This window comes from Pleurodeles waltl, chromosome 4_2 (assembly GCF_031143425.1).
Source record: "Pleurodeles waltl isolate 20211129_DDA chromosome 4_2, aPleWal1.hap1.20221129, whole genome shotgun sequence".
NCBI lineage: Eukaryota > Metazoa > Chordata > Amphibia > Caudata > Salamandridae > Pleurodeles > Pleurodeles waltl.
Window position 1 is genome coordinate 979,027 of NC_090443.1, and position 23,369 is coordinate 1,002,395.

Below are 23,369 nucleotides of genomic sequence, written 5' to 3' on the forward strand. Positions count from 1 at the left end.
GAGTCTAGAAGGGTCAGATTTATTATGTTGGATTTCCTAGGGATCAGACCTAGTATTCCCACTCCAGCATAAACAAGAGTAAGGGAAGTACTTAACTTTAGAAAGGTCAGATTTAAATTTCCCTATCTGAAAGTCGTACAAAATAAGTTACATAAATATAAAGTAGATCAGCATAAAATGCATTTTCTAGACATATTAAAATATTTCCAACTATATGTTATTGACATACATTAGTAAAAAAACTAAAAACACAACTTAGCATATGAAATAATGCATTAACTAATATTAAACATTATATTTAGAAAAATAGATTTAAAATACTTCCCAGTTGAGTACTCCAAATTTCTTACAACTACAAAAACAAATTAAAATATTAACAGACGAAATTACAATAAATATTATTTACAAATATAAAACAATAACATAATTTATTATATGAAATACCTTAACAATAATTTAGATAATTTAGTTAATTCAGATTCAAATTACTAAACAAATTAAATAATTCACACTGTCAATTATCTAATCAATTAGTCAAGAAATAAAAAAAACATTCTAAATTGTCTGTTAAATTAAAAACAAATCATAATTTTCTAATTGAAAGATTAAATCTTATTTAAAAAAATGTAATTAATTAAAAAATACATTTAAAAAGTCTCATCCTACTCCCCAACAAATCTACTAACCCACCAAAAAAGTGCCATAAAGTAAAAAACTTTGAAATGTACTACTAAATCCAAATGAATGAAGTCACTCAAAAGGATAATTAAACATTCTTAACACTAAAATAAGACCATGTAACAAAAAAGCTAACAAAACTCAACTAAACAATTATAAAATCATATGTACAACTATATTTAAAAAAAACATAAAAAGGATATTCTTATCTGTATTCTGTGCCATGATTCTTTTGACATCGCAATATTTTTGATACAATATTTGACTCTCACAATATTTTTGAATCAATGTTTTGGTTGAATACCTAGTGAAGCTGCCAATTTACAAAAAAAGGCAGACCTTTAATTGGTTTTGTGCCACAAAAACAAAACTGAACTGAAATATCAAGCTACACACATTTTTTCAAATATAAACTGTTATATTCCCAAATGTAACTCTATCAAGGGAAATATACATTTGATATTCTATCTCCACACTACCTACCTTGAACTTGAAAGTTGATCTCATGAAGTCGAAATATGTGTGAGTTAGTATGAGGAATTCAGGGGCATATTTACAAGCCCCCTTGTGCCACCAGTGTATCACTTTTATGATGCTTTGGTGTCACGCAGAGTGCAGACCTATAGGTACGAGGTCACGCAAAGCCGTTTTGCTTGGCTTTTCATGGCCTCGTAGATATGGTGCAAGGCAACACAGCACAAGTCACGGAGTTGCCTTAGGCTGTGTCAGGGGGGGTGTTCCATGGGTTTTGCGGTGGGTTTTCCCAAGCTACACCCATGGGTTTTGAAGCATTCCCAGATTTACAATGACGTGTAAACCTGGGAATGTGCCAAAAATTTTTGCCTCTCCAGGGGAGACGTAGCAAGTAGAAATATCTTTATTTCTCCTTGTCTTTCTCTGTGTGCTGCATTTTGCTGCAATTGTAGGCTGATCTCACAAACACATTTGAGAAAATATTTACCAATATATTGACAACTAGACTAGAAAATTTAAAGTGAAAGATTGGTGGGGCTGGAAGGAGGGATGCAGCAAGTGCATTTTGCAGGACAGAGGTGTTCCAGAACATGAGTTCTGGTGACAGGCAGCATCAGTGTGAACAGCTTGCTGCTATGGCTTCAAAGTGCTATGCCTTACACACAATGCACTGCACAGTCTCCCCCAGATTTTAAAGACCACTGGCTAGCCAACTACCAAATAGGGATCTCTGAACCGCCAGTCCTTGTGAACAATGACATATAAAACATTTAAGTAAATAACTCCTCAATCCTGGACAGGCACAAGTCCTAAAAAGTATGTAGGGGATAAATTAGCATATAAATTGCTTTGTGAAAGTACTTGGTGTGCCACATTAGGAAGTGATGTTGCACAGCCCAACTTTTATTTTTTCTTTGCAGTTATTTACCTCAACAAGGTCCATTAAAGTTGCATATCAAAACATTTGGTAATCTGGGTTGGTCATACTCTTTACTGAAAATTGGCATCATTTACAGTCAAGATTGAAATACTAGTTTTGTTGCATAATTTATGAATGTTCATATATGTACACAATGTTTGTATTTTTAGCAAATACAAACATTCAAGCTGATCTCGCCAGATCCCTCCCACCAGCCAGACTAGACAGCCCAGCAGCCTCCTCTGCTGGGATGAGACTGACTTCCACCCAGGCACCCTCATAACTCCGCGCCACCTCCCACATCGGAGGACTCTGCAGATCCCTCCCGCCAGCCAGAATGCACATCCCAGCATCCTCTGCTGATGGGATGAGGCTGACTTCCACCCAGGCACCCTCATAAGCCCGCAACGCCACCTGCATTGCGGGATTCGTGTGGGCGGTGTACCTGGGCAAAGCCCAGGCCAATTGTGGGCTTATCCATGCCCATTTGAGCCCGTCTGGGCCACATCTCTTTCGCCTGACCCCTGCTTAAGGTTCTGTACCTGCCCTCCCTGCCCCTGCGCTGCCTTCTGTCCCTGTCTGCTTTTCCTGTCCCTGCCAGCTTTCTCGGTGCTGCCTGCTGTCTCTGCCCCTGCGCCTCCGGCTGTCCCCGGGCTGCCTGCTGTCCCTCCCTTGCCTGCTGTCTCTGTTCGTGCACTGCCCACTGACTCTGTGCTGCCAGCTGTCCCTATGCTGCACACTATCCCTGCCCTGCCCCCACCCCTGTGCTGCTTGCTGTGCCTAACCCGCCTGCTGTCCCTGCTCTTGTGCTGCCTGCTATCCCTGCGATGTGTGCTGTTCCTGCCCTGCCTCCTGTTCCGGCCCTGCCTGCTGATCCCAGCCCGATGCCACCTGCTGTACCAGTCCCTACATTGCCCGATCCAGGCCCTTCCCCGGTGCCCAGGTCCACCTGGCCCACCTAGGACCACCTACACGAGTAGAGTCCACCGCATGGCCACACAGTGGACAAGTGCAGAGAGAGTGCCACCAACACATGGCCAGTTGGACTCCGCCCAGCACCAGGACCCTTGGCCCTCCAGCCACCCAACAGTACACCACCAAGTAACTCCTATACTTGGATCCAGAATGCCAAAACAACAGTTGTGTCTCCTCCTACCCATGATCCACCAAAGGACCCTTCACCTGTCAACACTGCCACTTCTCCTGCAACACAATCTACAGAAGATTCTTCACTGCGCCTGTTATCAAGACCAAGAATACCCCACAACTGCTCCATTGTGTCCTGCTTAATGCCTGTTCACTCTGCAAATACGTCACGGAAATCTGGGACACCATTACCACTCTCTCCACTGACGTTGTCTTCATCACCAAAATGTGGCTCAACCCCTCCTTGAACCCTGATGTCACCACTGCCACTCCCAAAGGCTACAAGATGATGCACTGAGACTGCACCAACAAACAAGGCGGAGGCATCACCGTCATCTTCAGCTGCACCATCACCAACGACGACCCCATGCCTCTCAATAAGAGACATTTTCACCTACAGACCCCCAGGACCCCAAGCAATATTCTGCAATGCCATCCCCAACCTCATCACTCCCTTAGCAATTGACTCTCAACACTATGTCCTACTCGGCGACATCAACTTCCACATCAACCATCCCAGCGACACCAACTCCACTGCCCTCCTGGAGAACCTGAAGGTTATCGGCCTCACCCAACTGGTCACCAAACCGCACATCATCACCAGGCATCAGACCTCCTCCCATCGCAGTTGGAGCAAGGTCACAGAAACGCATCAGTGCTCACGTGCTCTCACCACCTCCCTACCCGAGGCCTCAACAGACCTTGACGAGGCCGTCCAGAACTTCGCTGCCTGGATCACCAGCAGCACTGACGGAGTCGCAGCACTGAAACTTACAAAATACAACAAGGCCTCCAAACATGCTCGCGGGTACACCCCAGAACTAAGGACTACCAAACGCAATTGCTGCCAACTGAAGAACCTATTGTGCACCACCAAGAACCCCGCTGACAGAGCAGCTCACAAAACAGCCCTCAGCAACTATCACTAGCACATCAAAGAAGCCAAGAAAGCAGCCATCACCACCCGCATCAACTACGCGGCCAACCACAAAAAGGAACTCTACAAAATAGTCAAAGAATTCTCCAACCCCATTGCCATAGAGAACACCATCCACCCCTCCCAAGAACTCTGTGACACCCTGTCAGACTACTTCCACAGCAAGACCAACAACATCTACATCAATTTCAACACTCAACCCCTGACCTTGACCAACCACCAAACATCGGCCAAACCATTACCACCTGGTCTCCGCTCACCACCCTAACCACCTCAACCATCATGTCTTTCATCCACTTTGGGGCACCAAACGGCCCCTGCTCCCACCACCTCTACAACCTCACAACGAACCCAATCAGCACGCAACTCACCAGCATCATCCACACCTCCATCTCTACAGCAAACTTCCCGCACAGATGGAAGCATGCTGACGTCAGACCACTTCTAAAGAAAACCTCTGCTGACCCCAGTAATCTCAAGAAATATTGTCCAGTCTTCCTGCTCCCCTACGCAGCCGAAAGTGCTTGAGAACACCATCAACTAGCAGCTCACTGAATTCCTGAAAAAAAACCACCTACTAGATGCCTCACAATCATGATTCCATGCAAACCACAGCACTGAGACTGCGTTGATCGCTGCCACAGACAGCATCAGAATACTCCTCAACCATGAAAAAACTGCAGCCCTGATCCCCCTCGACCTCTCTGCGACATTCAACACAACACCCTCATCAACAGACTTTACAACATAGGCATATAGCAAGATGCCCTGCTCCCTTCATCTCTGCACTCAAACACATCAGATGCAGTGTACCACAGGGATCATCCCTCACTCCCACACTGTTCAACATCTACAAGACCCCCCTCGCAGATGTCATCCGATCCCACAGACTCAACATAATCTTCTTCACAGGTGACACTCAACTGATCCTCTCGCTCACTGAAGACCCCTCCAATGCCAAATCCAACTTCTGCAACACCATGACAAACATAGCCAAATGGATGAGAGACAACTGCCTCCAACTCAATTTCAGCAAAACTGAAGTATTGATCTTTGGAAAGAACTCCTCTGCATGGGACCACAGCTAGTGGCCTCCAAAACTCCAACCTACACCCACTTCTACTGACCTTGCACGCATCCTCAGCATCATCCTCGATAGCCAACTGACCATGAAACAACAAGTCAACTCAATCACCTCGTTCTGCTTCCACACACTTTGCATGTTCTGCAGAATCTTCAGATGGATCCCAACCAACACCAGAAAGACCGTCACTCAGGCCCTCTTAACCAGTCGCCTCGACTTTGGCAATACCCTCTATACTGGTATCTCCACCCAGCTCCTCAGAAGACTCCAGACCATACAGAACATCGCCGCCAGACTCATCCTGGACCACCCCACACAAACCCACACCCCCCCCTCCTGAGAGACCTCCACCGGCTCCCTATTCAGAAGAGATGCCAGTTCAAGATCCACATGCATGCTTACAAAGCCCTCCACGACCTAGGACCTGCCTACAGTAACTATTGACTGAATTTCCACCAACCCTCCAGACACCTGGTCTCCTCCTCACTTGCCTTCGCACACACCTGCATCCGTCTCAGTCGCAACGATGGCCCGCCCCTACTCATACATTGCTGCCAAGACCGGGACAAACTTTCCCTCCAGCTCCGTACAGCCCCCTTGCTGTAAGTGGCTCGAGACCTAGCTCTTTAACATAGACACAGCACCCAGATACCCCTTGGGTTGACAGTGTTGCGCTTTACAAATGCTGTTTGATTGATTGATACCTGATGGTGAAATATTTAGTCAATAATGGAGTCTATATTTATGTTACAAGGCTGTAGTACATCTACTATCATTTTCAGTGGCACCCACAGGCTTTAGACAATAGAAAGCTAGTGATGCATGCAAGCACTTTACACATTTAATCATTTGCATAGTATGAAATAATAAACAACTTCTAAGCAATTAAATATAAATGGAGAGATTACTTTAGAAACCTGTGTTCTTTTAGACAGTTACCATTTTTATTTCAGACTCATGCAATCAAAAATATTTTATGGGTAATTAAAGATATGGCATGGCACTTATTATCATGTTTTAATAGAGTCTGGGAATGGGGTACTTATTTTTGCTACCCTATAGGTACATATTAATGTCTGTCAGTCTTCAGAAGTGACATTCGTCCAGAAAAAGCCCTATACAAAGACAACAACAAAGAACACAAATATAATCACAGATGGAATGCGAATAAGCTATTAATGATCGTTTTTTTTAAGCCTTTTTATTAGTCACATACAAAGGGGTAATTGAGTGCTTAAAACGTCACTAAGGGCCTGATTACGAGTTTGGCGGTCTCAAGACCGCCACACTCGCTGTGGCCGTCCGACCGACACATTATGACCCCGGCGGTCGGACCACGAGGGGACCGCCGTCTTCACCAGGATCTCTGATCTCGACAGGTTCGCGGCAGTCTTGGTTGTGATTAGCCAGGGCGGCGCTGAAGTTGGCGACGCCCTGCTGATTACAACCATGTCCTCCGCCAGCCTTTTCATGTCAGTTCAACCTCCATTAAAAGGCTGGCAGAGAACAAGTGCTGTGGGCCACCGGAGGGGGCACCTGCACTCCCCACAACATTGTCGCGAGCAGTGTAGCCCCTCCCAGCACTGTCTGAATGTGCACTGTCTGCTGTGCAGACAGTGAGCATTCCGAGGGTGCTAAGGAGGCGACAGTATTGGATTTGGCTCCTTGTGGACTGACAGGTTTCCACAAGTCAGCCCAATGGAATAGTTGTAATGGGGCTGGTGGGAAGACCACCAGCACTGTGGCGGTCTCCTTATCGGGCGTCTGGTGGTTGGATGTTTCCAACCGCCAAACTCTAATGACCCACGCAGGGCCTCATTACGAGTTTGGCAGAGGGGATTACTCTGTCACAATGTGGTGGATATCTTGTCCACTGTATTACAAGTTCCATAGGATAAAATGGAACTTGTAATATGACCGACAGAATATCTGTCACATTTGTGATTGAGTAATCCCCTCTGCCAAACTCATAATGAGGCCCTTAGTGACAACATACTTGGCACTTTGCAGCTAGGGGGTGGTTCAGAGCCTAAGTCTGGCTGGTGTTCTTTTAATTAGTTGAAGCACAAAAGTGCTTCTCTTAATCTATGGAAAACAATGCTATATGTTAAATGATTCTAGTGTTAACAGAGACACTTCTCTCTGCAGTGAAGAACTCCATGGGATATTCTCTGAGATAAAGAGGATGCTGTCAGCAGCATGAAAACCCCATATCTAGCCAAATGCATACTTTGTGATTGCAAAAGGGAACTGATAGTCACGTTGAAGACAGAGACACAAAGTGACATTGCAAATCTGATGAGAATAAAGCTAATTTGTGCAGCTACTCCCTTGGCCTAAGATTAGTAGGAGCACTATCTATGTGGCATAATTCCATTCTATCCTATTCCTTCTTTCCTGCCCTCATTTTGGAGAACAATTCTACCCTAATCCCAAGGCTGCATTCTCTGGAACCCTCTTTTAGCCTTCAAGCCCACCCTGAAGCATACTTCTACCTTTTAGTGTCTTTTTCTAAGACAACCTAATACAAGTCAATCATTATGTGTTGTGCAGTCAATGCCTGTAAAGATATTTCGATCTCAACTGAATTACAACTGCAGAAGAGTAAGAGTACATATGTAAGAGAACCCTATCTATGCTGATAAAACGGAACACTGGGTATGAAGGCAACAACAAGTGAGGTTATGCACACCTGTTACTAGACAGACAGCACACGCTCACTGAGTAATTCTGTAAAAAGACAATGGCCCTCAATATGACATTGGTGGTAAATTCCACTTACCGCCATGCCGACTGCCGCCAACATACCGCTGGTGTGGCAGTTATCCGCTAACCATATTATGACACACACACACCAGTCCGTCACTATTCAGACACACACACAAATCTGCCAGCCCAAAGGTCAGTGATAAACTGAGGGTACCAAAACCCACACCGTTACGCCAACAGAACAACGCCCATCACATTATGACCCACGAATCACCATGGCGGACATTCAATGGCGGTAAACCATTGGCGATACATACCCCGCACTCAAAATACACACAAACAAAACAGCACCACATTGGACAATTCAAACTACACACACCACATCCACACCACTATAAAACACAAACCCACATTACCCACAACCCTTTACGATTACAAACAATTGCCACCAGAGAGAGACAGCAAGACCACTCACTCAATCAGAGCCACATACCACCATCACCTATACACCACCCACGCACCTTACAACACACACCCCAACACATTACCTTACACACCCTCACACACACCATTCACACTACACTCATGGCACCACAACGACACCCCAGATTCTCTGAGGAGGAGCTGAGGGTCATAGTGGAGGAAATCATCCGGGTAGAGCCACAGCTATTTGGATCACAGGAAGATGGAGCTATGGTGGAGGATCGTGGACAGGGTCAACGCTGTGGGACAGCACCCCAGAACAAGGGACGACATCAGGAAGAGGTGGAACGACCTACGGGGAAGGTGTGTTCCATTGCAGCAAGACACCAACTCGCTGTACAGAGGTCTGGTAGTTGACCCTTACCTCCTCCCTCACAACTAACAACATGGGAGGAGCAAGTCTTGGCAATCATGCATCGTGAGGGCCTGGCAGGAGTAGTAGGAGGACTGGACTCTGGTAAGTCAACTCTATACTATTACTACCCCCCTACCTGCATGCCAACACATACCCCCACCCCACTCTCACTCCCATCACTCCACCACCTCCCAGACACCCCACCATCACATATCACTCATCCCAATGCCAAGCCCTGCATGCACTACCAATGCATGGACACCTATCACTACAACATGCACACTGGAGAGAATCAGCTAGCCCACCAAATAACAACTCGAACAAGGCAAAGCTGCCAGGGCAATAACAACCATAGAGGGCAACCCACCCATGCACAAGATATCACACACGGAAACAATAACACTGCATTTACATCCCCACAGGTATCACAGCCAATGTCACCGGAGAAGAGGTGTCAGCAACATCCAGTCCCCCCACAGAAGAGGCCCACAGTGATGACAGCAGCTCTGCTCACCTGGATGACCAACCTAGCCCATCAGGGACCTCCAGACAGTCAGTTACCCAGGCACATTCTCACACCACCCCCAGGAAACACCAGCACAGCACCCACCCAGCGGGCCCATACCTCTGTCCCCAGGACACGTCAATCAGCAGTGTTGCCACCACTGCAGGGACCTCAGGGCACACCATAAACCCAGGACAATCAGGGACCTCGGGGTCAGTGGCAGTGGGCACACGGTTCAGGGGACAGAGGCACAGGACAACAGGGAAGCTGGGAGGACGGCTGCGTGACAGGGGGAGGATAGGCCCAGGGACCCGACCCTCCAGAAGGCACTCACTGCGATCCTGGGAGCCTACCAACATTCCCAGGATATGCTGGGCCAGATTCAGGATAAGATACAGGAGAACATGCGGCTGCAGGAAGGACAGTACCTGGGGATCAGGGAGGACTTGAAGTCCATTAACACCACCCTGGTCTCCATAGCAGGGGTGCTGTCAGACATGGCCAACAGTATGAGGGAGGCAGTGGCACACCACCGGGCCCCTGACACTAGCCTGACTACTGAACAGCCCTCCACCTCCGCTGCCACTAGTGGACAGGAGGCCCCACCACAGGACTAACAGGCCACCAGCACCCACCCCCCTGCAGAAGGTGAACCACCCTGCAAACGTTCCCTGCGATCCAGGCAGAAGCCAGAGACTATTGCCAAGACCCCCGCCAGGAAATAAGACTCTCCTGATTGTCACCCTTGTGTCCCACTCTGTCACCCTGTCCACCTTGAACTGTCATTGCTCCACTTCCTATGCCCCCTTGGACACTGCACCTGTGATACAAATAGACTGGACTCTATCCTGGATTTTCCTCCATCATCAACCCAGCCCATTGCACTACCTCCTCTTCTTCAGAGCACTGCAATAAACACACTTAAAAAAATACAAGTATGGTGTATGTCAAATGATTTCAAAATGTATTTGTTTAAGAAGGTTCAAACATTGCATTTCAACTGTACAGTAATGTTTACATAGGAAAGACCTGAAGTTGGCTGCACTGAACACACCAGGAGCAATAGTGTGGCACAAACATCTGCAAAAAGAGATGCCAAAGGGTACAGTGAGTGGGCATAGACGTAGGAGTTCACAGCCTGCCAGTGACAATGTCACACATCAAAATGTAAATGAAATGTGAAATAAAACTGTCCTACCATGGAAGTATTGACGAATGACTGCACTTCTGTTGTCCTCATCCTCATCCTCTGCCTCTTCATCTTCACTGTTCACAGTGTCCACTGCTGCCACATGGCCATCTCCAGCCTCCTCCTGCAGAAAAGGCACATGGCGGCGCAAGGCAAGGTTGTGCAACATCCAGCATGCCACAATGATCTGGCAGACCTTCTTGGGTGAGTAGCACAGGGATCCACTAGTTAGATGGAGGCAACGAAACCTGGCCTTCAGGAGGCCGAATGTCCTTTCTATTATCCTTCTTGTTCGCCCATGTGCCTCATTGTAACTTTCCTCTGCTCTTGTCCTGGGATTCCTCACAGGGGTCAATAGCCATGAGAGGTTGGGGTAACCAGAGTCACCTGCAAATATGAAGGGACAACTGTTCACCACACACTCACCCTTAGGGCCCACAAAATACCCATACACCAACATCCACTGGATGGGAACTAGGGCTCACCTATTAGCCACACCCTGTGCCTCCGGATTTGGGCCATCACATTTGGGATGCTGTTATTCTACAGGATAAATGCATCATGCACAGACCCAGGATACTTTGCATTGGCGTGGGAGATGTACTGGTCCGCCTGGCACACCATGTGGACATTCATGGAGTGAAAACTCTTTTGATTTCTGAAAACACCTGTTTATTCTGCCGGGGGGGAACAAATGCAATATGTGTTCCATCAATTGCCCCAATGATGCTGGGGGTATGTCCCATTGCATAGAAGTCAGCTTTCACTGTGGCCAAATCGTCCACCCGGGTGAAAATGATGTAGCTGTACATGTGTTTAATCAGGAGAGCCAACACTCTGGTCAGCACTATTGAGAACATTGGCTGTGACATTACTGCTGCCAAGCCCACTGTCACTTGGAAAGAACCAGTTGCCAGGAAATGGAGCACAGATAGGACTTGCACAGGAGGGGGGATCCCGGTGGGGTGACGGATAGTAGATATTAGGTCAGGCTCCAGTTGGGCACACAGCTCCGCGATTGTGGCCCTGTCAAGTCTACAGGTGAGGATAATGTGCTTGTCCTCTAGTGTTGCCAAGTCCACCAGGGGTCTGTACATGGGGGGGATGTCTCCATCTCCTATTCATCCGCAGCGGTTGCAATCTATGTGGCAAAAGAGTGAGCACTGCAACCACTACAGTTCAATGCATATTGTGATTGTTATATTATTTATGTGTGATAAGTCAAAAATGTGAATTTGTGTGCTGTGGCACCAGTTAGGATCCATGGCCTGCACCCCCCCCTGAATGGCATCCGCCTGTCCAGTATGGAGGGACAGGTGGAAGTGAGGTAATTCCGTTGACGTTGTGTGCCCTATTGGGTACAGTGGCCAAAGGTGATGTACCTGACCTTCAGCAGGAGAGGACCTACACTGCATGTGCTGCTGTGACCTGTGTCTGGAACCGACCATGGCTTGTGTGACTGGGGAAAGGGCCCTTGCCTTCAACTCAGCGGAGTTGGAGAGACTGGTAGATGGGGTCCTACCCCAGTTCCGATTGCTGTGTGGACTTCCAGACGAACAGATGAGTACCCAGTGAGTACGATGCATGGGCCATGAATGCATGGAGTGCTATGTGTGAAGGCCTCGTGTGGGCGGGTTGGTGGATTGGTCATGGCCAGCGTGCAGCATGTATGCTGGGCCATGTCTGTGCTAATGGGGATGGGGGATGGGAAGGGGCATGGTGGGCCATAAGTGTAACAGCCAGGACGGTCGGACTAATACTTTTCCCTGTGTGTATTTCCCTGTAGGACAGCGCCCATCAAAAGAAGGATATATGGCGTGCCATCGCCAAGGACGTGCGGACCCTGGGGTTCTACGGCAGGCGGAGCACCCACTGTCGGAAATGGTGGTAGGACCTGAGATGCTGGGCACGGAAGACGGCGGAGGCCCAGCTGGGGATGGCCTCCCAATGAGGAAGGGGTGCCCGTCGAACCTGACGCCCCCTGATGGCCTGCATACTGGCAGTTCGCCTATCCGGAGCTAGATGGGCACTTGGGGGCATCACAGCAGCAACAAGGGGGTGAGTACAGTGCCCTTCATTACAACTTACGCCTGGTTTGGTGGTATATGGGTGGGGTGTGTGGGGCTTGTGGGTACCCCTAGGCCAGGCCTCACACTGTAGAGTAGGTCCTATGTTGGGCAGGGTTCTGATGTGAAGGTTCTCCAACTAAGCTAGTAGGCATCCACTACTGAGCAGGTATGCTGCAATTGGCGTTAGGTGTCCCTATCCATGGGCTGGTGACTAGCATTGTGACTGGTAGTGCATTGCCTAGTGCCTAGGGCTGTTCCCTGTGTGTGTGTGTTGTGTATGCCAACGGTGGTGTTGGTGCCGCCATTGACCAAGTGTATCTTTGTCTCTCCTCCCCCTTTTTGTTTTGTCACCCTGTCCTTATGTGCATCATCTGGCGGAAGAGCAGGGGCACCGGCGACGGAGGGAGCTGCATTCCACAGGAACCAGGAGGCCGAATCCACCGACGGTGAGGGCACCAGTGGGACGGAGGGTGAGGGGAGCACCACGGCGGAGAATGGAGGGGACAGTTCGGACACGGATACCTCCTCCGATGGAAGCTCCCTGGTGGTGGCGGACACCTCTGTGCACCACAGTGACAGGTTCAGCCTCCACCCCCATACCAGCACCACACTCCGAGCAGCCCCTCAGCGAGTTGACCATGCCCGCTCTCCCAGGAGGGTGGGCATCTCCTTCGCCCCAGGCACTTCAGGCTCTGCCCCAGTCAGCCCTGCTGCCCTGAGTGAGGAGGCTATTGTCCTCCTGCAATCCATCTCTGTTGGGCAGTCAACCATTGTGAATGCCATCCAGGAGCTGGCAGCCCAAATGCAACACACCAGTGCATTTCTGGAGGGCATTCACACTGGCTTGGTGGCCCAACAGAGATCAATCCAGGCTCTGGCCTCCTCTCTAATGACAGCCATTGTCCCTGTTTCCACCCTCCCCCCTCCAAATTCCTCCACCCAATCCCATTCCCCTCAACCCAAACCTATCCCATGCACACAAGCAAACGAGCAGGCACCCAGGACAACACACAAGAGTGGGCACGGCAAACACAAGCACCACACTTCATCCCAGAGGGACTCACACAAACACCATCCAGATGTAGACATACCAACATCCACTGCCTCCACTGTGGCCCCCTCAACCTCGTTGTCCACCTCCACTCACACCTGCATGCACTACATCCTCATCCATTACCACCACCAGCACACCTATCAGTACACAACCCTCACTGGCAGTCACCACCCCCACATCCATGCAGAAGTCCCCTGTGTCCTCTCCCACTGTGCCTCTGCCCCCTCCACCCAAAGTACACAAACGCAAGCACTCAGACACCCAACAGCTTTCCACCTCACTACAGCATCCACCCCTTGCACCTGCACCGAAACACAGCAGACTGACACCTCCTCCAACCACTCCCTCTTCCACCAGTCCCAAACCATCTCCCTCTTCCCGCCCCAATGTCCGTACGAAGCTTTTCCTCTCCACCATTGACATCTTCCCTACCCCTTCCCCCGTGCCTCACGTCAGGCCAGGGTGGTCAAAATCCAGGGAAGCACCTCAGCCACCCTATCCCCGGGCACAGTAGTGTCCATAGCAACTCCAGGTGGGAAAGGATCAGCCAGCAAGATGGAAAGGGTGTCTGCCCCAAGTGCTCCAAGGAAGGGCAAGGAGCCAGCCCCAGCTGCAGGAAGGAAGGGCAAGGAGCCAGCCCCAGCTGCAGGAAGGAAGGGCAAGGAGCCAGGCCCAGCTGCTGGCAGGAAGGGCAAGGGGCCTGCACCAACGGCCAGTAAGGACAAGGGGCCTGGTGCTGGGACTCAGTCGGAGCCCCCACCTCCAACCATGGTGGTGCAGCTATCCGAGGCTGCAGGGGATGGGCTGGAGCCCCCCACCACCACCAGCAGCACCGCCACCAGCACCACAAGCAGCAGCAGCCCCACAGGGCAGCCATCCGAGGCTGCAGGGGATGGGCTGGAGCGCCTTCCACCACCACCAGCAGCACCGCCACCAGCACCACCAGCAGCAGCAGCCCCAGAGGGCAGCCGTCCAAGGCTGCAGGGGATGGGCTGGAGCCTCCCTCCACTACTACCAGCAGCAGCAGCACCACCACTGCCACCACCGACCAGCCATCTCCGCCGGCGGGCAGCGTGTAGTCCTGCATCCATCGGTTATTGTGTGGCCTGGCCCTTGCAGATCCTGTGCGTGTGACACCCAACTGAGAGACTGTGACCTTGCACTCCCCAAGATCTGCATCACTGGGCACGATGCCCCCTCCAGAACCAGTGGAGAACCCATCCACTCACCCCATCCTCACCAGGATGAAGCTCACTGGGCACAATGCCCCCTCCAGAAACCAGCGGAGAAGCCATCCACTCGAGAGACTGTGGCCTTGCACTCCCCAGGACAGACCAATGGGCATGTTGCCCCCTACAGAGCCAGTGGGCAAGTCACCCACTCGAGAGACTGTGGCCTTCCACTCCCAGGACAGAGCAATGAGCATGTTGCCCCCTCCAGGACCGGTGGCATTGTACCATCTCCTGGCTGAGGTGCCTCCCCATTCCCCATCCCTCTGAGGTGTCTGCCTATTTTCGACCTGATGCCCCTGCAGTGTTCTCTCCGTGTTGTTGCGGGAGTGAGGTGGGGCCTTGGACTTTGTGTTGTGGCCCTGTGGCCCATGAACATTGAGGACTGGGCAGTGTCCCTTGATTTGTATATATGTATATACTTTTTTATTTGGATGCACATATTCCTACTATATTTATCTTATTACACTCACTTTAATCTATTGGTGTTGTCCTTGCATTATTCTTGAGGGGTACGGGGTCAATATGTTATGTTACTGCTTCTGCTCGTTTGTATGGTGTTAAGGGTGGGGGTGTTGCGTGTGTGTATGACTCTCTTTTTCCTCCCCCCTCCCCTGTGTGCTAGGCGGCTGTACTCACCGTGGTTGTCTTCGCCGTCGTTGGTGTTCATAGTGGAGCAGCACATAGAAGAGCATGGGGAAGACATGCAACTCAGGCTCCATGGCGGCGTGGTTCTTCCCAGAGTCTCCACAGGTGAGTTGTTTCCCTTCTGTTCAGTGTTTCTGCCAGGTTTTGATGTCGTTGGTACCGCCCCGGAAAAGGTGGGGGATTGGCATGTCTTAATACAGTGGGTGGAACATTGTCTTCCGCCTGGCTGTAGCCGGTTACTGCTATGGTGCCTGTTGTTTCCGCCCTGGCGGTCGGTGTGTTGAAGTGGCTGTTTGAGCTGTTTCCGCCGTGGTCATAATTTGGTGGTAGTTACTGCCAGCCTGTTGGCGGTATTACCGACCCTTTATCACTGACCGCCAGGGTTGTAATGAGGGCCAATGTCAGCTTTATTTGGCCTCAAATTTGGTGAAAAGTGAGAAATTAAAAAAATGATTGAGTAAATCGCTGAAGAAGAAAAGTTTTGAAAACTCCTATTTCAAAAATAATTTAAAAAATGTAAGTGCAAAGGATATAGGCCCTGATTCCTACTCTGGCGGGCGGCGGTCGCCGCACGCCAGGCGGGAACCTCCAATCAGCCGCCACGCGGTCAAAAGACCGCTGGCGGCATTCCGACCTTCCCGCTGGGCCAGCGGGCGCTAACAATGTTAGTGCCCGCCGGCCCAGCGGGAAGGGGGCCTGCAACACTGAAGCCGGCTCCGAATGAAGCCGGCGGTGTTGCAGGTGTGCGACGGGTGCAGTTGCACCCGTCGTGCTTTTCACTGTCTGCTAGGCAGACAGTGAAAAGCAGGCTGGGGCCCTGTTAGGGGGCCCATGCACTGCCCATGCCAGTGGCATGGACAGTGCAGGGGCCCCCAGGGGCCCCAGGACACCCGTTCCCGCCAGCCTCTTCCTGAAACAGGCTGGCGGGAAGGGGGTCAGAATCCCCAAGGCAGCACTGCTTGCAGCGCTGCCCTGGCGGATTCGCCCAGCCGGGGTTAAACCGGCGGGAAACCGCCGGCCCCGGTTTTCTGACCGCTGCTTTACCGCCGCGGCCAGAATGGGCATGGAAGCACCGCCAGCCTGTTGGTGGTGCTTCCGTCATTCGCGGCCCTGGCGGTCTGTGACCGCCAGGGTCGGAATGACCCCCATAGACTGGGTTAAAGAGAAGATGGAATTTACAGTAAGGATTAGACATCGGTATAAGAAAGTTTTCATTTTGAGCTTGAATAAGGAATTAAGAATGCAAATAAAAATATTTCTGTTAATCATTAGGATATATCACAGCAAGGAAACAATTGATGAAATTCCCATTAGAGTTCTGGGGTAGGATGGGGGTCATAGGGTGTGAGCTGGGATTAAAGTTAGAGGAGGTCTGAGTTAGGTGTTGGAATTAAGGGTTTCATGTTAGCAAACAGAGCCATCACTTTATGGATAAATCAATGATATTACAGCTACAATTGGAGAGTAGAGGTCATGTTACATGAGAAAACAATGAATCGTTTAAAATAGTAAAACAATTCTAACAAATTTAAAAATAAATAATTGTATTTAACATTTTAATTATAACATTTCTAAATTACACAAAAGTTTTCATACTAATTTTTAATGGGCCACCTTGATTTAGTTTCAGGCAATTTGCGGTTTCATAATATCAAGTATTCGAACCCCTTGCATTTCACCTCGTGAGCTGGAAACTAATGGATGTACACATCAAAACTTGTGAGAATGGTGGCAAACATTTACTATGAGACTTATCTAAATTGAAATCCAAGTCAAGTTACCTACCAATAAAACATGCACATCCAGTTACACTTGGACAAACATTTTCTTCAGATAGAGGACGAATGATTGACAAAATTGGAGCCCTTTTGTTACTCTTTCAGTCAGGCAAAACATTTTACCTTGAAAATGGGCTTCTGAAGCAGAACCAAATGTCATCAGACCCATAAAGAGATAATTACTGATGCACACAGAAACAAGAGAATAAATTGGGGTCACTGACAAATTAAGTGAACCATCCACATGTGATCTCAAGTCTCTGATAAGAAATTTGCGGAACAGTTAGGGCCCTCTTATGAGTTTAGTGGTCCAAGGACTGCCAAACCTGCGGTGGCGGTCAGACCGACCAGCAGCGGCTCTTCCGCTATGGCAGGGGAGCGTCGCCACCATGCCAGCAGCAACAGCTTCAAACCTTTTACAATAAAATTGTAACAAACATAGTTAATTATTGTTTTGTTGTTAAAGGGGCAGGGCCATGGGGGATGACGGAGACGGAGGGGGAGTGCACAGCACTCCCCCTCAGTGTGAATGTATGTTTGGCCAACCGTCTCGGGCCAGCCAAACACACATGCGCACAGGGCTCTCTCCAACCCGGCACTGTGTTGCTGGGTTGGAAAGAGCAGACTGACACTTCCACTCTGCCTCTGAGCACCCAGCCAGGGCACTCCAGCCAATCTGAATTTTGCGTTCAGATTGGCTGTAGGGCAGGCTGGGAGCCTGCGCCTGCTGAGGGGATGGAGGAGCAGCGCAGCACAACAAGCAGTTAAGTTTTTTTATTCTGTTTTGTTTTTTACTATTTTTAATTTTAATATTATCCCCCCTCGCCACTTGCCGCCGCGCCGCTTTTAGTCCCCGCAAGCCGTGACCGGGACCGCCGCACTCCTGGCAGTCCGACAGCCAGACTACAACTCTGCCAGTCGGACTGCCAGGGGACCACCACCATCACCAGGATCATGGACCCCGGTGGGGTGGCAGCGGTCAGGCTTGTAACCAGCCGTGGCGGCGCTGAACTCAGCACCACCTGGCTGATTACAACCACACTTTCTGCCAGCATTTTCATGGTGGGGACCCTGCCATGAAAAGGTTGGCAGAAAGCCAATGCCGGGGGCCCCCCTGCGCAGCACCGTCAAAATGTGCACTGTGACAGCATTGGACTCGGCTCCATGTGGCAGTTTCCACTCTGTCGGTCAGCCCAGTGGAAAACTTGTAATGGGTCTGGTGGGGTGACCGTCAGCTCCATGGCGATCTCCTCACCGCGAGTCTGGTGGTCAGGTTTTCCGACCGACAGACTCTCAATCAGGCCCTCAGACTATGTTAGCTGCCAAGACTGCATGAATATTTGTTGAAAAAACAGAATATGATTCTCTAGATCTGGGAATGAACTGGAAAACATTTTTAGGATGTATTGGTCACCACAAAAACTAGGAAAATGGACTGCTGGTGCCTGACGTTTGCTGGCATAGCAAACATTAAGTGGTAAATTAAAAACATACTTTTTGGTGACATTTCAAAGTTGATAACTAGTACCCGGCTGTACATGCGAGAATTCAGATTTTTCAAATAACGAAAATTAAATTCAACACATATGCATAGGAGTACTATGCAGTGGTATCCTAATGCACTTTGGAGAAGATCAGAGCTTTTGAAAGAAGGGTGGTGTGGCAGCAGAGAAGTACAAAGACCAGCAAGTGCTGAAAGACAACGATATGAGTTTGGTTTGAAATACCTGACAAATCTAGAAAAGGTGTTTTAGAGAGTTGGGAATAATATGAAAAAAAGAAAAAGAAATACAAGAATATGGTCCAAGCTGGTTAAGATACATGCTTCTAATTAAGTAGATGTGAGCATTGGTTCTCTCATTGTATGGTACTCTTTGCATATCTTTAGACATCTTAATAATCAACATTTCCTAACCGTTTTTCTGTTGCTTTTTGTCATCATTATAATTCTTACTAAAGGGGCACATACATTACTATCTGCATTTTATGCATGGATCTACCTTTTGACATCCTCCCTACATTACGTAATTTCTGTGTATTGTAAATTAAGTATAAATGCTACATTTTGGTTTTTTTTAAGTACTCTACTGATACATACTAAGATGATACATTTGTTTTTCAATTTCTTTCACTAGCATTGAAGTTTTTGGATCTGCATGGAATCGGACTTCACCAGACAAAGATGGCAGTGGATGTGGACAGAAACCTTCAAATTATTTGGAGGAAACATGGACACCCATATGTGACCTATTACTGGTACCGGGTCAAAGATGAGGCGTATATCACACAACAGATTGATGGCATAGCTGGCGGTCCACACACCGTCTTGGTCATCACCCTAGGTCAGCACTTTAGGCTTTTCCCTATTCAGGTTTTCATCAGACGGGTGGTCAATGTTCGCAAGGCCATTGTACGTCTTCACCTTAGGAGCCCAGACACAAAAGTCATCATCAAATGTGAAAATATCAGAGAAGTGCACACTGACATAGAAAGATTTAGTGATTTCCATGGTTATGTTCAATACCTTGCAGTGAATGACATTTTTCAAGATCTGAACGTTGCCATGATTGACGCCTGGGACATGACCTTAGCCATGGCCACAGACAATGTGCACCCACCAGAAAGTATAATTGCAAATCAAATTGACATGTTTTTGACTTATATCTGTCAGGATTGATCAGTTACTGAATGATGTAGCTTGAACCAGTTTCAAAACTACATGAAATCTTACGGGGAAGGCAATATTATAGCACCTGCAGAGTACCTCAGGTATACTGCCCAGCCTTATACAGCAAAGTGTTTTTTCAGGGCTATGGATGATCTCTGCAGATCTTCCAAAGAATGCTGACCGTGCCAGCTCGGTTTAATATGGTTCATCATAATGTAGGAATATTCAGATCTATTCTGATGTTTTCATTGAAGGATGATGTGTAATGAGGTGGGGCATGACTTCCTTGTGTGTGATGAGGAGAGGCACAGGATTGTGCATGATGTGGTGTGTCATGGAAATACATGTGATCTTTGGGATCATATTCGCTGAAGTAAGGGATGAGATGACGTACAAAGAGGGGAAATATTTCATGGGGTTTGTTAAGCTGAGGATGGAATGAGGTGAGGGTTGAGTTGATGTACAATTGTGTGATTCATCAGAAAATAGATTAATAGATAAATCATAACATCATGTTTAATGAAACACCGGATAATGCTGAGCTGACCCATGGAATAATGTGCGATTGAGTGACACATGGGTTGATGTGTGATGAGGAGATACGTGGGATGAATTTGATAAGAGGAAGTGTAGGATGATACATAACCAAGTTAAAGTATGGTATGATGTATAATAAGGCGAGGCATCTTAGGATATATGATGATGTAGGACATAAAGTGGAGGGCTCATTCTGACGCTGAAAAAGGAGCTGGATGAAAAGCATTGTTGTGACTCCATGAACTCCCAGTCAGCCTGACGTGCTGCAGCGCACAATGGTGTGATCTTAGCATGAGTTGACGTGGCAGCTCCAGGCTCTTTGCTTCACTGAGTGAGAGATTAGGAGGTGATGTGGAATGTATGAAATTCCTCAGGAGTTTCCTAGAAAGTACAGCAATAACTACTTCTTAGAGAGGCAGGACTGGGGAGTGCTGGTTGAACTGGGTAGAGGGTGAGACCCAATGGCTAGTGTGACGTGGTCCCCTCAGCATCCCCGTGCTATGATCCGGGGGGCACTGTCTATGGGCCATTATGCTGGGTGATTGATTGGGGTTTCATAATGTCTACACTGCACAAGCTGCTACTAAAATAGGCCTGGTTTGGCATACCATATACAGCTTCAGTGGTTGTCGCATGATGGCATCACAGTATAGGGAAAAGGTAGCTTTTTTCAGCTTGCAAGCTAATGTACAGTGAATAAACCAGATGGAGGCTCCACAAGTGACATTGAAATTATTATGAGAAGAAGATGCAGGGCCTGTCTAGTAATGCCCTACAGAAGAAGAAAAGATTGGAGCCCGAGAAGAATAAACTCCACACACTTGAGTGCTAATGACTATCAGTACTGAGGAACTGAAATGAACTGTGATAGTGGTCATAGTTGGGCTGGAATAAAAATGTGAGATGTTGGATGACCAACATCCGAGCAACATGAGTCAAGTATAGGGTGTTTCCCCTGAAATTATATCTGACACTCTTTAAAGGCGTATGCCATATATGGTGGGAGATCAAACAAGCACAGACAGTGGTATGATTGTGAAGGCTTACATTGTCTTCTCAAGGCGGGGGACTGGCCATGAAAGGGCAATGGTAAAGCTTCGCTCACCAGACCTAAGAGAGAAAATTCTGTGAGTAGGAAGCCCAGAAGAAAACTGTGTTGCTGAAAGGGAGGCGCATAAAGGTTAGAGCTGTGGTGCTTTGGCCAGTGAGAGAGGCTAACCGCATTAGAGAGCCAACCTGTCAGACTGAGAGCCAAAGATTGGGGGGGTAAAACATTTATTTTATCACAGTTGGACTTTGTACAGTCATTCTTGCATTGGCTGCGATCTGACAAAGGGCGACTCCTGTGAACACGTCAGGATTCTATTGGCCCAAAGCGAGGTGGGCAATGGTGTAATCCTGATTAGGTACAGTGTGTCGTATCTCTGTTAAGTGGGAGAGATAGTTAATGAATTATAGTATTTCTGAGATGTGATTTATTTTGACTGCCTGCTGTCCACCTCTTCTTCCCTAATTCCTTTTTATTAGCTGAGTAACAATCAGTGACTGCTGGTCTGTGAAGAGAATATACCTGATATTTCCAAGTGCATTGTCCAATGTTAAATTCCTACTGTGCTATCTTGACAATGGGTTTGGACTCTGTGTCTATTTTTTTTCAGTTGCCCATTGGATTGCAGGTATGGTGTATTTGTCCTTTTAAATAAATACATTTGCACGTACATTCTATTTAATCAAAATAAATGGTATACATGCAATAACGTTTAGTCTAGCTTAGGGTTAACGGTATTGTTAATAGGACTATGAAGTGGCTTCCTATCACAGAAAAATTATTTGTATATATTTATATATGAATGAAAATATCTTTTTATTAAAATCAATAGAAATTATTTTTTTTAAATAGGGAACCTTAGCTATTTTATTTTTATTTTTTTTCTAAAAAATAAAAACTAAATTAATAGTCAGAGAGATTCAAGGGTAGTCATAACTGGTGAGGAAGTGATAGAGAGTTAAAGGTTAAATTAAATTTAAATATACACTGAAAATGGAATGACAGACTAGTGCCAATCTAATGGTGGTATAAGAGAGAGATGTAGAGAACATAGGTGGTCATTCTGACCTCGGCGGTAAAAGGCGCCTACCGCCGGTCAGAAATCCTCCATAATTCCGCTGCGGTCGCGGTAACCCGCCACGGTCATTCTGACCCGCAGCAGCCAAACCTCCGAAAATCCGACAGCCACAACAGACCACCAGACCAGCGGTCGGCGGAAAAGTGGAGGTGACCAAACCTCCACCGTCACGCCAACAGAAATACGCCCATGCCATTCTGACCCACGAATCCACGCGGCGGTCAGAATACACACAAACGAACAAAACTCAGCCACATTGGCCGATTTGAATTCCACACACCTGATACACATACACACACCACTCCCACACACACAATACAATATAAAACACACACCCACATCACCCACAAACCCCTACGACCGAAAATTCAGAAAGAAGGCCAGAGCGAGACACCACCATCCACAAACTAGCAGCCACAGCCACTCAACACCATCACCCACACAAAACAACACACACCACCACACTCAACACACTTAACTACACATACTCCACCCCACACATCATACACACCACTCCATGGCACCCCAAAGACAACCCCGCTTCTCAGACGAAGAACTCAGGGTCATGGTGGAGGAAATCGTTCGGGTAGAGCCCCAGCTCTTCGGCACACAGGTCCAATACACCAGCATTGCCCGGAGGACGGAGCTATGGCAGAGGATTGTCGACAGGGTCAACGCTGTGGGACAGCACCCCAGAAATCGGGAAGACATCAGGAAGCGATGGAACGACCTACGGGGAAGGTGCGTTCCATGGTATCCAGGCACAACATCGCCGTGCAGA

General features: G+C 48.2%; 1 protein-coding gene across 2 annotated transcripts in view; it reads left to right on the top strand.

Annotated features, from left to right (window-relative positions):
- Nucleotides 1-22,231, top strand: part of LOC138292018 (NXPE family member 2-like) — a 250,316-nt gene extending 228,085 nt beyond the window's left edge. For both annotated transcript variants that reach the window (XM_069230332.1, XM_069230331.1), the window contains exon 6: nt 19,393-22,231. In XM_069230332.1, coding sequence (XP_069086433.1) covers nt 19,393-19,934 — 542 coding nt within the window. In that variant the 3' untranslated portion in view covers nt 19,935-22,231. The remainder of the gene's footprint in view (nt 1-19,392) is intronic.
- The last annotated feature ends 1,138 nt before the right edge of the window (nt 22,232-23,369 follow it).